Source organism: Typopeltis vanoorti, chromosome 10 (genome assembly GCF_054136105.1).
Source record: "Typopeltis vanoorti isolate ZY-2024b chromosome 10, IOZ_Tvanoo_1.0, whole genome shotgun sequence".
In the NCBI taxonomy this organism is placed as follows: domain Eukaryota; kingdom Metazoa; phylum Arthropoda; class Arachnida; order Uropygi; family Thelyphonidae; genus Typopeltis; species Typopeltis vanoorti.
In genome coordinates this window covers 90,786,152-90,802,823 of record NC_143558.1, presented here as the reverse complement: position 1 = coordinate 90,802,823, position 16,672 = coordinate 90,786,152, and the positions used below count along the sequence as shown (strand labels likewise).

General features: G+C 37.8%; 1 protein-coding gene across 2 annotated transcripts in view; it reads left to right on the top strand.

Annotated features, from left to right (window-relative positions):
- Positions 1–16,672, top strand: part of LOC150102584 (inactive ribosomal protein S6 kinase delta-1) — a 519,967-nt gene that overhangs the window by 57,607 nt on the left and 445,688 nt on the right. For both annotated transcript variants that reach the window (XR_016548936.1, XM_090399211.1), the window contains exon 2: positions 15,721–15,756. Coding sequence is in view for 1 of the 2 variants with exons in the window: in XM_090399211.1 (XP_090255337.1) it covers positions 15,721–15,756 (36 nt within the window). In the remaining variant the exon portion in view is untranslated. The remainder of the gene's footprint in view (positions 1–15,720; positions 15,757–16,672) is intronic.

Below are 16,672 nucleotides of genomic sequence, written 5' to 3'. Positions count from 1 at the left end.
ATCAAAGATAATACCATTATTGTCAACCCAACTCTGGATCCTGGTTCTCACAAGTTCTCCACACATACCTGACACACAGATAGGCCTATAGTTTGATGCTTGAGTTCGAATCACCTCCTTTATGAAGTGGCACAATCTTTCCCTCCTTCCACTCCTTAGGGACTTGATCGAGTGCAAGACTCATATTAAAAAAATATGTCAACTCCCTGGCACATTCCTTCAGAATACGTGGTGATATATTATCAAGTCCCACAGCCTTATTAACATCTAGTTTACTCAGCTCCCCATACACCTCTTGCTCACTTACAGTCAGTCTCTCCTCCCCATCATTACTGTTCTCAATCTCTCCATGAAGTCACATTCACAAGATTGAAAGACCTTTCTGAATTGCTTATTAAGTATCTCCACCACACATTCTGCAACAGCTGTCTTTATACCATTTTCTCCTATCAATGTCATCCTTCCATAATCATTCTTTCTTTTGCTGGCTACATATCGAAAGAACTTTTTAGGATTCTTTTTGGCTTCATTAGCTAACTGCTGTTCATACTTCTCTTTAGCTACCCTCACCAACCAAGTCACCCTCCTTTCCTGGTCTTTGTAGACCTCATGGAATTGGTTATTTCCACTTCTCTTATGCTGCCTCCACAATGCCCTCTTTCTCTGTATCTCATGCTTAATATCTTTATTCATCCATCTCACACCTACCTTATTTAACCATCTCACCCTTGTAATACGCTTAGACATTGCATCTACTAGATAGTTTTTGAAAATCCCCTGAGGGGGATTTTCAAAAAGCCAGAGATTTTCAAAAATCCAGGGATCAATGCAGGGGATTTTGAAAAATCCCCTGCATTGATCTCTTTTTCAGAACTCCTCATTCCATGCAACACCCGCAAAATCATCCCCCCCCCTTGTAGTTCCACATGTACCCTTTTCTCACAGAGGTCCTCACACTGCTGGCAACCATATAGGTAATCACCTCTTGGTCACTCTCACCAATTGGTGGATGATTTGACACCTCATTTATAATTACATCCTCTGATGAGATGACCAAATCCAAAATTCTGAATCCTCGCGTGCCCTCTGTTGCATACTGTCTGAGGTAGTTATCCCTCAAAAACTCAAGAAACTCATTTTCTTTACTTCCAGTTGCTATCTCATCTTTTCAGTCTATATTGCCATAATTAAAATCGCCCATAACGATCACCCCTTTTCTTATTTGCTTGACTAATTTGATTGTACATTTCATTATCACCACCATCCACATTACCTGGTCTATAACAACATCCAACCAAGTATTTGATTCCGTTCACCTCTATCTCACACCATACTGCCTCAAAACCACTGGCACTATTTCCCTCTTGCATCTCTACTTTGTATGGACATAACTCTTTCTCTATCATCAATAGAACTCCCCCTTCCATTTTTCCCGTTCTATCCAGCATCTTTCCACAGCACATTAGAAGGCTATATGGAAAACATTTTTAAAGATCCAGTTAATGAAAATTATAAAAGAGTATCATTGAAGCAACAAACATAACATGCAACAAAAAAGTTTCGGGGAAAAATGGATTAACCCTGAAACTGAAAAATATATAGATGAAATAGATAAAGCAAGGGAACTCTTCTGTTTAAATAGGAATGAAATAAATAAAGATAAACTAGACATTTTAAATAACGAGGTAAATGAACTAATGATCAGAGACAAAAAAAATCAAATAAATAAATACTGCAGAAAAACTTCAAAATTATAATAAAACTGGGGATACTAGAAATACTTTTCAAATAATAAACCATATCTGTCATCACAAAACAAAAAGAAGTGGAAATATTGTTACATATGACAAAAACACTAGACAGTTATCAGTAAATTCAAACTTAATGAAAGAATTGAGAAACTACTTTCAAGAATTACTGAATGTTGATAAACCCCAACATTCAAGTCAGCAGATCTGCATCTAATCACTGCTCTATTAGGGATTGTTGGAATCAGAGCAGAAGCTTTAAAAAATTCACAGTGTATTACATATTCCAATCTCCTTGCAATAACAAATCAAGCATTAAACACTGGAATGATACCTCAACAATGGAAACAAGGCCTTATTGTCCCTATACCCAACAAGGGCAGTCTTAATAGAATGGATAACTACAGAGGTATTACTTTGCTATCAACCACAGTTAAAATCTACAGTAGGATGATATTCAATAGAATAGAACCTTACTTAACACTAACTAAAAAGTCACTACCTCTACTGTGCTGAATCTGGCTAAGCAAGAACCACTTTTCAATATAGTCAAAAACTACAACTCAGATGGCTTGGACATCAACTCAGACATCCAGAAGTCTCACCCTTTTTGGAATCCCTCATTCTGTACAAATCAGAAGACAGCCATCACGTAGAAGACATGCAAACAATTTTGGCAATACATTTGTGAAACCATCAATAGGCTAAACTGTAAAACTCCATCTGACACCTACCAGTTAGCTCAAGATAGAGAAACTTGGAAGACCACAATTTGCACTCTTTAATTTTTAATGTAAATCTCTTTTGTCTTTTCACATTGTATCATATTCTGAATAAACTATGATGATTCATTTTAACTGCCTGTATCACAGATTAACTCTTCTTCCAAATTTTTGATTGCTAAGTTACTTTACTTAATCCTTCCTCTTCTACCTTTTACAGTGTAGAGGTTATTCTTAGATATTGCAACTGCAACGAGGATATGGTGGTTATCCCTATGCCTCCTGGTGTGTCCTATGTATATGTGTGTGTTCATTCATAGGGCCGTTTTACCTGTTCCAATGGACGTAAAACCGAAGTTTCCAGGTGAAAAACCCTCTACCTCCATATGAGACCGGCTAACTCACCTTTAGTAAAAAGAGACCAGATAAACTAAGCTATGGAAGCTCGACATTGAACTTAACAAATGCTAATTTGAATAGCAAGTTAAGCACCTCCACAGCTCAGTTGGAGGAATGACGACATTATGCCCTTCGATTGGAAAAACCCAAATTTGGTTCTTGTTGTTATGAGAGGAATCTTTTTATGGATTTTTTCAGTTGAAGGGTAGTTAGTTGATTTCTTATGGAAGGTAGCATAGTTTTTTCCCTCAGAAACTGGAGTATTTCATCCCACATACAGGAAAATTGGCTAAAGAATATAGACAATTTACTGACAAATTGTTAGATGGTGATGTGTGTGTGTAGATGGTGGGTTACATGGTGGAGGCAGTGGGTTGTGTAATATTTCCAAGGATTCTTTGTTTTGGATGAGTCCTTGGAGGTATTGTCCACCATTTTAATGACGGTCTGTGATAATTTCTTTAGTTGTAAAGTTGGACTGTGATAATTTCTTTACAACTGTAAAGAAATTATTGCAGTCCAGCTGGTGCCACCACTCAACTGTGGTGACTCTCCTACACTAGATTTTGACCAGTCCGTGCTCTTTATCACAACTTTGCTGTTTTCCCCAGACCCTAGTGATCTCTATGCATCCTAAGCCATTCACTCTTTGTATTTTATGTTGACTACTAGCGCGCGTGCGCGCGTCGCGCACACACACACACACACACATTTACAACCACTCTTTCACCTATTCCACTCTTCTTCTTCTCTTACTTCCTTATTTCCAGCAATCTCTTGTTCATCTTTAACTCTCATTATTCTCTTTCCCAGCAACAACTTCCCCCCTCCAGATGACTCATACCAGATACATTCAAATGCAATCCATCCCTCTTTCTCTCTTTTATACATTTCCATCAGAGTTTCACATTCACAAACTGCACCTCTTCTTGTACTGCCATATCAACACATCATACCAGTTATCATACAATTCAGAAACATATATACAAGTAAATTGTGATTTATTGATCACTTCACTTTCCTATCAAATATTTATCATTTTCCTTAAACAAATTAAGGAAAGTGATATTCTTAACCATTTAGGACAGTTGCCACATGCCAGAGATGATGTGTATAACAGAAAGGAACCAGACAAATTGAAGCATCATAAATGAAAACTTATTAAGGTTTTGAAGCAAGCAGTATGGTGTGAGATGGAAGTGAACAGAATGAAGTATCTAGTTGGGTGGTGCTATAGACCTGGTAGCGTAGAGGGCAGTGAGAAGGAAATGTATAGGCAAATCAGTCTATCTACTAAGAAAAGGGTGATCATTATGGGGATTTTAATTATGGTATATAGACTGGAATGAAGAGTAGTATCTGGGAGCAAAGAGAATGAATTTCTTGGATTTTTGAGGACAACTACCTTAAGCAGTACATAACAGAGGGTACAGCAGATCAAGGATCTTGAATTTCATTATCTCATCAGAGGATGTTGTAAATGAGGTATTAAATATCCCTCCAGTTTGTGAGAGTGACCATGGGTGGTGGTCAGTGCTTGGGTGGTGGTCAGTCATATGAGGAATTCTTTATAAAAGGGATATATGTGGAATTATAAGGCTGGTGATTTTGAGAAGCTCGGGAGACTGCTTGCAGCTATATCATAGAATGAAGAATTGGAATGAAAGGAGATCAGTGCTGCTTAGGGCTTATTCAGGAACTGTCTGCCAGAGGTAATATCTGAATGCATTCCAAAATTCAAGAGGTTGAATAAGATGGGTGTGAAATGCATTCAGATATTTCCTCTGCCAGACAGTTCCTGAATAGGTCCCAAGCAGTAGTGATCTGGTGAAGCATGCAATTTGGAAGAAAAGGCATTATGAAGGCAGTATAAGATGAGTGTTGGTGATAGCCGGTTGCATGAGGAGTACAAAGAGCAAGCAAGAAAAGGTAACTCACATGGTAAGGGTGGCAAAAGTGCAGTATGAACAGCAGTTAGCTAATGAGGCAAAAAGGAATCCTAGGGAGTTTTTTCAATGTGTGGCCAGTAGAAGAAAGAAAGAATAATTATGGAAAGATCATACTGGTTGGAGAGAGTAGTGGAATGATAACCACTGAGGAGGATATAGTAGAGATGTTGAATGAGCAGTTCATAAAGGTATTTCATCCTTGTGAAAGTAACATCATGCAGAACTTGAGAGCAGTGAGAAGGGAGGAGGAGCCACTGATGGTGAGTGAGCAGGAGTTATATGAGGAATTAAGTAAACTTGATGTCAATAAAACCATAGGAAATGGAATGTTCTAGGGAGTTAACAATAGTTTTAACTTACCTCTTTAACTTGAAGCTCAGACTTGCCCAAGTTCCAAATGGAAAGAGGGCAAAATTGTTCTGCTTCATAAAGGGAGTGATAAGACTAAGGTTTTGAATTACAGATCAATCTTTTTGTCTGGAGTTGTGATAAAAATGTTAGGGAGGCTAGTATTCTCTTTGATGGACAGCATTGGTTTGCTAAAGGAAGGTCGTGTTTTAGTAATCTACTTACTATAACAAGGTGACAGGTGCATCGGATAAAGGGCAAGAATATGCAGCATTAATGTATATTTAGATTTTGCTAAAGTCTTGGATAGATTGTCATATGACAAGCTGGTAATTAAACTGGAACAGATGGAGTTGAATAGTAGATTAGTGCACTGGATTAGAGATTGACTGTCTGATAGGTATCAGCAAGTTGTATATGGGTAGCAATATCCCAGAGGAGGAAGGTCACTAGTGTGTGTGCCCCAGGAGTCTGTTTTAGGTCCATTGCTGTTTATTCTATGTGTAAATGATATTTGGAAGGACTTGAATGGTGATATACAGTTGTTTGCAGATGATGCAAAGTTGAGAAGAACTATAAGGCGTACAATGGATGGTGTAGCCTTGCAAGGAGATTTGAATATACTTTCTAAATAGCAAATGAATGGAACTATCAGTTCAACTTAGCAAAGTGTAATGCTCTAAAGTTTAGAAAGGACAGATGAGATGCAGAGTATAAGATTGGTGGGGATATCTTAGGGGAGTTGGAGGAGATGAGGGATCTGGGGATGTTGGTGGATAAGAACCTGAAATTTCAGGGACATTTTGCTAAAATTGTGAGTACAGCACAGTGCAGTATGGAAATGATGTGGAGAACACTGACATCTAGGAGTGAGAATGTTATGATTTCCAGAGACCAGAAACCACCTTAGTGGTTTCTGGTCTCTGGAACATAGAATATGAAGACAGATTGAGGGAATTCAAATTGCAGAGTAGTGGATAGAAGGATGAGGGGACATGATCGAGACATAGAAGTTGGTAAGGGATTATTACCAGATTAATGTGGATCAGATTTTTCATAGACTAGGTGGAGACAGGGGAAGAATAATAGACCATCCTTGGACGCTGTATAAGAGTGTGAGTAAGGGAGTGAGGAGTAAGTTTTTTTGCATGGAGAGTTGTGGGTTGTTGGATTGCATTGCCTGGAAGTGTGGTTAGTGTGGAGATAGTGAATGTATTCAAGTCATGGCATGATGAGCTATGTGTGTTGATGGAGTACCTCCCAGTATGAGTCATTGACTTCATAGAGTTCCGCTACTACTACTAATAATAAAAACTAATGTTTAAAAAAAAATACCTAATTATATCATTTAAGTCAGAATCTCCCAGACTTTTAGCATGGATAAACCATCATTCCAATTTAATCCATCAAGAAGCCTTAGAACACCGTTTGAATAATCTTTCATGTCTAAAATGTTGCTCGTGTTTCTCCAAAGGATTATGCTGATGCTATTCTGACATCAGCATGCTGACTTGTCACTTCTTATGGAATATCCAGATTTCCAAAAATATGAGAGGTAATAGTCACAGGGGATCTATGAATTCCAGCTCTCATTGGTAAAGAAATGGGTTGCAGCTTCTTGGTGGTGGACAAAAAATCCAAAAAATGTTTTATAAAATACAAAGGTGAAGGAAAACTGAAATTCTTAAAAAAAAAAAAAAAAAATCAGAGGATGAGTCTCAATAGATCGCAGTATGATGGCTGCTCTTCTAAGCACGACACCCAAACCAGTACCTAGGTCGTCTGCAGACGATTTGGTGCCCGCACGTCACACCTGAATGGTGCAGCATAGGAAGCAGCTGCTGCATAGTCTCAACAGCTGCCTTGATGCTTCCACTCTAGTGGCCTTATTGCCAGAGCGATCGCACCATGACGGTACGAAAGCAACTCTGGCTAGCACTGCCTTTTAACATGCAAGGCACGAACGGTATCGTTGCAGTGGCTAGATGGGATTCTGACTTAGAGGCGTTCAGTCATAATCCCACGGATGGTAGCTTTGCACCACTGGTCACTCGACCAAGCACATGTACCAAGTGTCCGAACTTGCAGTTCCTCTCATGCTGAGCAGGATTACTAGTCATCAGTAGGGTAAAACTAACCTGTAATCTTCAGGTTAGACTCTCTTGGTCTCCTATAATATGCACCTGCATCAATCTTGAGTTTCATCACTCATACTCTCTTCATCTCTTATAGTATACAATTGCATCAATCTTGAGGTTCATCACCCCAACTTCACCTATTATAAAATCAGTTCAGACTCTCTTGGCAATGTGTCCCTGTCTTGCATTAAGGACCTAAAGGCGTTCAGTCCTTAATTGCCCATAGTATGTGAACCTAAAGTCATTCAGGTCATACTGTGGTAATTGCATGAACTGAATGACTGGTAAAATGCGAGTGGTAAAATCAGTCTCATGCTCAGACAAACTCAGGCTTACATAGAAAAACATGTTTATTAAATATCAAATTACATACAAATAGACTTCCACATAGCCATACTTGCCACTATTATTAAATCTACAGACCTGTATTATTGTTATTATTCGTGCTGTTGCTAATGTCAGGACAAGCGCTGCCCTGGAGAAATCTCCCCACCTCTGAATTTTATTCTTCTTTTCTCTTATTTATTGATCAAGCACATGAATTCTCAGTTCACATCTTACCCACTAACTTACTGACTAACTTACATACTAACTTAATCTAGCTTACAACTAAAAACTAAATTCCCCCTACTCCTATTAGTGAACTTCAAGACCTCCTAACTCAATTTTCATCAATATTATAATCAATTCAATTATTGCATATGATTCTACATTCAGTACAGAGTACTTCATTATTAGACAAGTCGACTTATCGAGTTCCACAATCCACAATCCAATGAGAAACCCAATGCCACTGAGGTTGGGATGAAAGACTGATTCCCTACATTATATGCTCATAGGGGAGCAGCGAGAGTCTTTAGGGCACTCTCACCTCTTCCCAACTCAAGCCAATGGAAGTCAGATAGTCGAATTCCCTACGAAAAAGCTCTTGTGCGTAGGTGCATGGGTGGGATGGCTATTCCCCACATTAAAAGGTGATGTGTGGAAATTGCCAAAATAAATGGAATTGGGACTCATCTTTCACTGATGCCATCTGTTCACTAGATTGCATTAGGAGAAGTTTTGTAACTGTCATTAATTCTCTGGATGTTATTGTGGTCATAACTGTTTAATTACATTGCAACTTGTAAAGCAGTATCAGGTAGACAACTGAGTAGTGCTTTGCTGAGTAGCGTTTTTATGACATTACTTCTGGCATGAGTACGATGGGTAAGCAAGGTAACTTTCAATTGTTTTATCCATGCTAAAAGTTTGAGCTATTCTGATTCCTAAGCAGCTATAATTAGTTATTTTTAATTTTATTTTTTAACACTTATTTTCTCATGTTAAACTTACTCTTTTTGGAATGTTTTCTGATCACTTCAAATAATCAGATACTGTGTTTATGTGTTTCTGTTATGTGAAACCACGGGATGTTCATCTTATCATCCTGCACATGGAAGAATTTACGAAACAAACCTTTTGCCAGTAACTGTATACTGTAAACCAACTTTCACTTATAGTTGCATGCATAAAACTCAGTTTATCATTTCCAGGTATGGAATTGTAAAAACACTGCTGAGTAGTGCCCACAGCATTTGTCTGATAATGCTTTAACTGACCACTTTCCATCAAAGTCTCGATGAAACCAGATTGTTACAACTCCTGAACATCCAAAGAATCATTGACAATTGCAGGACTTTTGTACAACCTCCATTGAGAGCAGGACTAAGATTCCATATATTTCAGACTTTTCTAAATAGTTCACTAGGTTTTTGGAAGAAGTTTTGGTTTGCTTCCACGTTTGTACTTTATGTATTACAAATTTTGGGCAAACTCTGTTCCACTAATAAGAGAATTATTAAAAATATCAAAACTGTATCTGTTAATGGTGAATTGTACATATCTGGTTTGGCTCATCATGGATAGACATTAAACCCAGGCTAGACCTAGCATAGACACTAAACCAGAAGTCATCTTAGGCATGAATGCTAATTCAAGGTCTATTACAATGATAATTTATCCATACCAGAAGCATGAGATTTTAATTTTAAGTGGCTGTAATTAGTTATTTCATTTATTCATTTTTTAGCACTAGTTTTCAGTGGTCGAACTTCCTTTTGTGTAGTTCCTTTCTACTATGCACATCATCTCTGGCATGCATTCTTGCATATACATACTTGCTTATGTTCTTACCTTGTTTAAACAACTTATAGTATTTGTTGTTTCAGTGAAGATTGATTGAGTTATTTTACCAACATTATTTGATGGTGAATTGATCATTAAGTAATAATTTACCTCCTGACATGTTTTCTGTATTTTGTCTGAAACACAGCTATCCTTAAGAGTTGATATCATTCATCACGTCTGCTTGTGTGTTATCAAAATCCTGAAGCACGTAAGCTGTCTTTCTATCATACTGTCATCTTTCACTCTTCTTAATAATCTTCTGATATCTGTTTTCACATTCTTCTTCTTTCTAACTAAATCATTGATTCTTGCATCTACACAGTCTTGCCATAAATACTGTTACAACTTCTGCATACTTCTGCACTGCCCACAGAATTGTGCAATCCTAGTTCTTTTAGTGGCATTGTGTGAAGTCAACATTCACATGTTTATAGTAGAGAGAGAGAGAGAGTTTTGAGCTGTACAGATTAACATGCAATGGCGAGATTTTGAGAACCGTGCAGCTGTAATAGCACTTCACAGATTTGGAATGCATCCACCTGTTATTTCGGAATGTTAAAAATACTCAGGATCAGTAGTGTCTTTGTGTATCGGACTGTTAACCATTATAATGGTTAACAGTCCAATACACAAACACACTACTGACTGTTAACCATTATAATGATACAAAAGACATATCTGACTGCCAAAGAACAGGTCAACCACGCTGTGTTAGGATGCAACAGCTAGTGAGGGCTGTAAAGGCATGCCTCCACCGTAATCCTGTGAGAATGCAGAAAGTAAAGTCGTGAGAGATGAACGTTTCACAGAGAATAATGTCACGTGTACTAACTGATGACCTAGGGGGTGAGAGCTTATTGTCATTCTACTGGCTGACACAGCCTATGCTGCAGAGCATGATAAAATCAAAAGCACTTCTCCAGCAGTATGCAAACAACAGACATAGAGATATCTTCTTCACAGATAAGAAGATTTCCACTGTTGAAGAGTCGTTTAATCAGATGGTCGCAGAGGATGTGTCATAGCACCCAGGATTCAGAGAGGTCATCACCCTACATCAGTGAAGGTTTGGTGGAGGATGACATATCAGGGGGTATCCAAGTTGCATTTGCAAGAAAGGGGTCAAGTAAATCTCTGCCAGAGTGTATTGAGCCACCAATCTGGAGTATGTGGTATGATCCATGAACAATATTTTTCACGGTTGGCAGTGGACCTTCCAACAGGACTCAGTCCTTGCACACAAGGCGAGGACCACACAACAGTGGGAGGAGGTGAATGTGCCCGACCACATATCACCATCTGATCAGCTGTCTAGAACTCCTGATCTGAATCTGTTGGACTTCAAATTGTGGTTGGAGCTTGAGAGCCTGCAAGAAATGACACCCGAGCATCACCAGCCTGAAGGTGGATTTGGAGTGAGCAGTGGGAGTATTTCCATTGGATGTTGTGCATGCCACCATCAATATGTGGCCTCACAGACTTCAGGCATGAATGAGGGCAAAAGGGGAACATTTTGAATATTGAATACTGCTACATGCATGTTATACATGTGGTTTGTATGTGCTGAAAGCTGTCAATGATTTACGCATAGATTAAAGGTTTATGCACGGTTCAAGTTGTAACAGCATTTATGACTAGACTAGTGTTATGTCGTTACTTATTCTATTCTCTACCCTTATCCCTCTTGTGCCTACTAAGTTGAAATCTCTAACCCATCTCTCTGGGACTGTTTCTCCTTTCAGAACTCTGACAAAATTTATTTGATTTAGCTGCACCAGTCAGAGTCCTAGAACAGAAGAATTCTTGCTCAAAGAAACCTTCCCAGAGTTCAAGTATTACCTAATCTTGTTAAAGTATTAGGTGCCTATAGAAATTCAACATGCAGTCATGGCCTTAACTTTCTAAACTTCCCTTAATTTCCCCGTATTCATAGGCTCGAACTTTTGCGAGTGGTAAAATCATTCTCATGCTCAGACAAACTCAGGCTTACATAGAAAATCATGTTTATTAATTATCAAATTGCATACAAATAGACTTCCACACACACATCAAAGGTATGTCATATCAAAATTCTAATTCACTAGCTAAGCAGTAAAGTAATATTTTAATTATCAAATACACTATTTACATCTCTAGGTTAAATAAGTACACACTCATCATAAGACACTAGTTCAAAATTCTAAGTAAAGCTCGCTAACAAAGATCCATTCACATTCAACTGAGTGTTGCATACTCTCAGGCTCTCAGACTACTAGTCCAATATGGTATTGGACTAGTAGTCTTTTTCAATTTTCAAGTTACTGAGCACAAAGTCACTTAAAAGTTCTCTTTCCCTTCAATTAGAAATCTTTTCTTCTCTCTTTATTCCAATACTAATTGTTACGTGAATAAGAAAATTTCTGTACATTACCACCGTCTTGAGAGGTCATGATGCTCCTTTCGTCCGTCCTTTGTAGTCAGATGTCTTTCTGCTTTATCGAGTCGTGTCCACGTGTAGCTTGCTCTGCTCGACACAAATGGCCATTCCGTCATCTTTGCCGGACAAATGCTTGTCTAGCGGGTCACTGTTGTCAGCTTTGCCGTCCTTCGGGGGGGGGGGGGAGAACTTTCCGCTGTCTCGCATCGGTAAACTCTTACCAATGGCCCGAGTTGGTGGATGCCGTCATCTCACATATAGTATGCCTGACTCCTTCAGTTAGCAACCGGGAAGGAGATTGCCGTCTGGCGCTGTTGATCGGTCAGCACTGCTGGTCCACACGAGAAACAGGAACAGAAAAAAAAAAACGGGTGGTTCAAACCTGAGTGAACTCGCCTTTATTGCCCTTTGTAGCGCCCTCTTGTCATATCGGAGGATCTCTCATTGCGCTCTCTATTCGCCCCTACGTGGTTGCGTCACACTTCTGCTCCTTGAAGAGCTCTGTTTTCGCGGAACACGAGTTCAGCTCGCCTTCCACGAATGCTTTCGCTTCGGGCTTTACGTCATCGTAGGCAGCTAGCTAGCAACCTTTGTACCTTTGTTCGCACTTAGACATACATTCTTACACAGAGCATTTTAAAATATCCACAATTTCTTAAACAGTACATTTTTATTTAGACATACAAATTTCACTTCTATTTTACTTCTTTCTAGGGTAATTCTAACATGTTTTCTTTTTGCTTTCTTGACTAAAAGTACAAGTTTTTCTAGCTCAGAATTTTGTTTCTTGTTAAATCCTGACTGAATGACCCTTTTGATAAAAAGATCCTCATTCAGGATCTAACACTAGGTACTATCACAAACTTTCTCTTGCCCATTTACTCTTCATATACACAGGTTCAGTCACTCTTCTTATTCTCCTTCCTGAACAACAAATTTTATGCAGTCCTCTATTCCCCCCCCCCTCCTTCACCCAATAATGGAATTCTCATACAGTTCCACTCTTGAAACATCTATTATCTCTTTTTATCCTTCGCTGTTTTATTTGATTCTTTTGCATCCTTTCATTTTTATCTCTCAGTAATCTGATTCCATGCTACTTATGTTTCATCTGATTTCTCAATATTACCAACTCTACTTCCATATCTTGCATTCCATTAATTCCATTTACTTGCTTCCCTACATTCATACTTTCTTACATACTGACATTCATAACCATCCTGCCTACTACACTCATTTTCTGTTTCTCATCCTTCTGTCAGCAGCTACTCAAAACCTTCCACACTTCACTATGTTTCACCTTTCATCATTCACTCCTTAATCACTATTCTCATTCATAAAAACATGACAGTTTATTGGAATATTTAACTTCCTGAAAACCACACTTTTGTATTTCTTTTATTTATCCTTTTAATATGCTTCAGCATTCCCTCAGACATACATACATATTAAACATGCCAGATAAAAAATTATGGAATGCTGATTGAAACATGTACATAATTTTAAAGTTGATGAACATAAAGAGTCAGACATATAGGTAGAGTAAAACTGCTGGAATATGATTGTGGATGTCTGAGGTGAGTGTGTGTGTGTGTGTGTTAATGCATCTGTAGCATTTTGTATTCTCCTTGACAGGTACAACCATGGGTCATAATGGTGGTGTTACTGAGTGGTAAAAGGATGCCATCGTTTTTAGCCAAGAACATGGACATTCCATGCAGGATCTGATGAAGTTTGTTGGAGAATGAATCCACAATCAGCAGTGTCCATTTACAGTGGAAGAAGTATGGACACTATCACCCTAGGTGGAGCAACTGTAATAGAAACTCTGTGGTGACAAATTAGATCGTAGGCATTTGGGACAACTAGCAACAGCTGATCATTTCCAGTCTCATCAAAAACTGCTTCAATAGTACAATGCTGGACCCAGTAAACCAGTTTCAGAATGAACACTGTGGAGAGAACTGCATGGGTTAAGCATTTTCAGTCATGCTGCCTGGATACATCCTAAGTTAACAACCATCCAGATGAAATAATAAATTTAGTTTAATCCTTTAAACTTTCAACATCCAGATGAAAAAATCGCCTTGCTTGGGCAAAACAGCATCATTACTGGACCATTGACCAGTGGAGACAAATAATATGGTCCAATGAATCCAGATTTTGCTTGTATTCCAATGATGGCTCCTCCAGAGTCATGCAGAAGGCTGGAGAAGCCATTTAACCCTGAATGTGTCTAAAGAGCTGTGCAAAAAGGAGGTGGCAGTGTCATGTTTTAGGGCTGTATTTCAAGTGCTGGAGTTTGCCCATTGATTAAGATATCCAATCGCATGAAATCAATGGATTATCTGATACTTTTAAATAATGAAGTATTGCCATTTGTCCAGTTTTTGGAAAAAGAAGGACACATAGTGGATCCTGGGTTTCAAGATGATAACTGTTGTCAGTACCGTTGCTATGCTATGTTGTCATAGCATAGAGGCATCCTGCCTCGGCGCAGCTTAATAAGGGCGATCATTCAGCCATATTGCACTAGGTGCCGTCGCTACAATTCCTGTTAGCGTAGCAAGTGTGGGAAGAAGTTTTTCAAGCTTAAACTGATTAAAAATTATTTGCGAACAGCAGTGACCCAAGAAAGATCGGTTGGTCTAGCAATTATATTGATAGAGGCAGATATAGCTTATAATTTCAATTTAGAAGAGCTGATAAACAGTTTTATTGTGCGATATCCCCGTAGAGCAAACATTTAATGAATATTATTATGTAGTTGTTTTGCATTAATGTTTCTCTTTAATAAAAACAAAATAGCAATCGGAGATTTTCTTATATTTTTGTCTTATAATCCATCAGGGGCAATATTCCATTATTTGCCTCAGGGCGTGATCTAATGTGGCAATGGCCCTGACTCTCATATCCATCGAGTTAGAATTGTGCTGAATTGGTTTGCAGAACATGAGAAAGATGTTCCACATCTCAATTGGCTAGCCAATTCACCCAATCTGAATGTTATTGGAAAAATCTGGGACAAGTTAGAAAGTGCCATAAAGAAGAAACTTCAGCACCCTGTAAATTTGATGGAATTAAGGGATCTTTTAAGCATGGAGTGGAATGAACTTGATATGCATATTATAATGAGTTATATTGACAGTATGCTAAAAAAAATCCAAGCAGGTGGTGATAGAACTCCATATTAAGGAATAAACTTTGCATTCCATAATTTTTTGTCTGGTTGTTATTTTTTTAAATTTGTCTTGAGCTGTGCCAAAATCTGTGCAAATGCTTGATCTCAGAGTCGGAATAACTAAACTAAGCATAGTTCTGCTCTGTCTTACTATTGCTTTTTATTAAAGTTTAATTTATATAATTTTAACAGCATAATTTAATCTTTTCTTTAGTTTATGAAAATGCAGTCAACTCTCATTGTAACTAACTTACTCACTACAGTGAATTACTGAAAAAATACCAATGAATAACCTACAGGTACAATGCTGTGCTAAAACAAATACACTATAGCAAACTATCCAGTGTATATATAACAAATCATTCCTGTGGTTCCTGTGAGTTTGCTCTAATGAGAATCAGCTATGCTGCACTTAGGTTAGCTTGTCAGTTTAAGGTTAGTTGAATTATCATTGTTCTTGTTAGCTGTAAGACAATGAATATAAAATTGACTTTATTTTAATATACTAGTATTCTTAAGAAATGAGGAAATAGTTAAGGCTTCTGCCTACTCTTTATTATAACTCTGATGTACATTATTAAGAAGTTTAAAATTTTTAAAATTCATGATAACTTAATATTTACTAGTTGTTCTTTTTTTCTCTTTTTAAGGAAATACCCAAGAATTCTCTGGAGGCAGAGGATCAGGTTAGCAATTTCGTATGCTGTTTTTGTAAAGCAGGGACCTTGTCACATCATACTTAAAAATTATTTTTCTTAAAAAAAATTCATATCATACTTAAAGTTAGAGAATATAATTTCTTTTCAAGTATAATACAGTCAGACTTTGTTGTAGTGAGCACAGAAATAACAAGATCACAGCTGTAATGAGCAAAAAGCTATAATAATTTTAATTTTTCCATATTCCCATACAGTTGCTCACTTCTATTATGAGCATACTACACAGATATACCATACAAATTTTGGTAATCATGCAGACATTCTTAATTGCTTGGGTAGTTCTTGGAATAGACAAAAATGAAAGAAGTAACTTAGCTTTTATGACCACCTGCATTGCATTATGTGCCATTTATAACCTAATCTTGTCATGGAGGACAATGTGCCCATCTCATCACTACTTACCCCTCCATTGTCTCTCTCCATGATGTGAGAAACCTTTATCTGGTCTCTTTTGAATAAAGGTGAGTCTACCCTCCTTCCTCACTTGACCAGAATACTGCCACAATTGTAAAATCAGTAAAATGAATTCTCCCATCAGAAACATGTCTACTAAAAGAAAGTGTCTTTTGCTTCTCAAAAAAGTCAGAATTATTCATGAGTTAGAACAGTGTTTCCCAACCTTTTTGAAGTCACAGACCCCTTGTAGCGAATGCTAATATGTCGTGGACTCCCCCCATGTAGCGAACATTAATATTTCATGGACCCCCTGTAGCGAATTAATTCACCGCGACCCCCATAAAATCCAAAATGGAAATTTTTTTCCATTTTGGATTTTATGTAAAAATCATCTTTATGATATTTTACATATCATAAAGTTGAAGTAATAAATTACAATTTTACAACACTAGATGTGTAATTTATGACAATGTAATACTGTTATAAA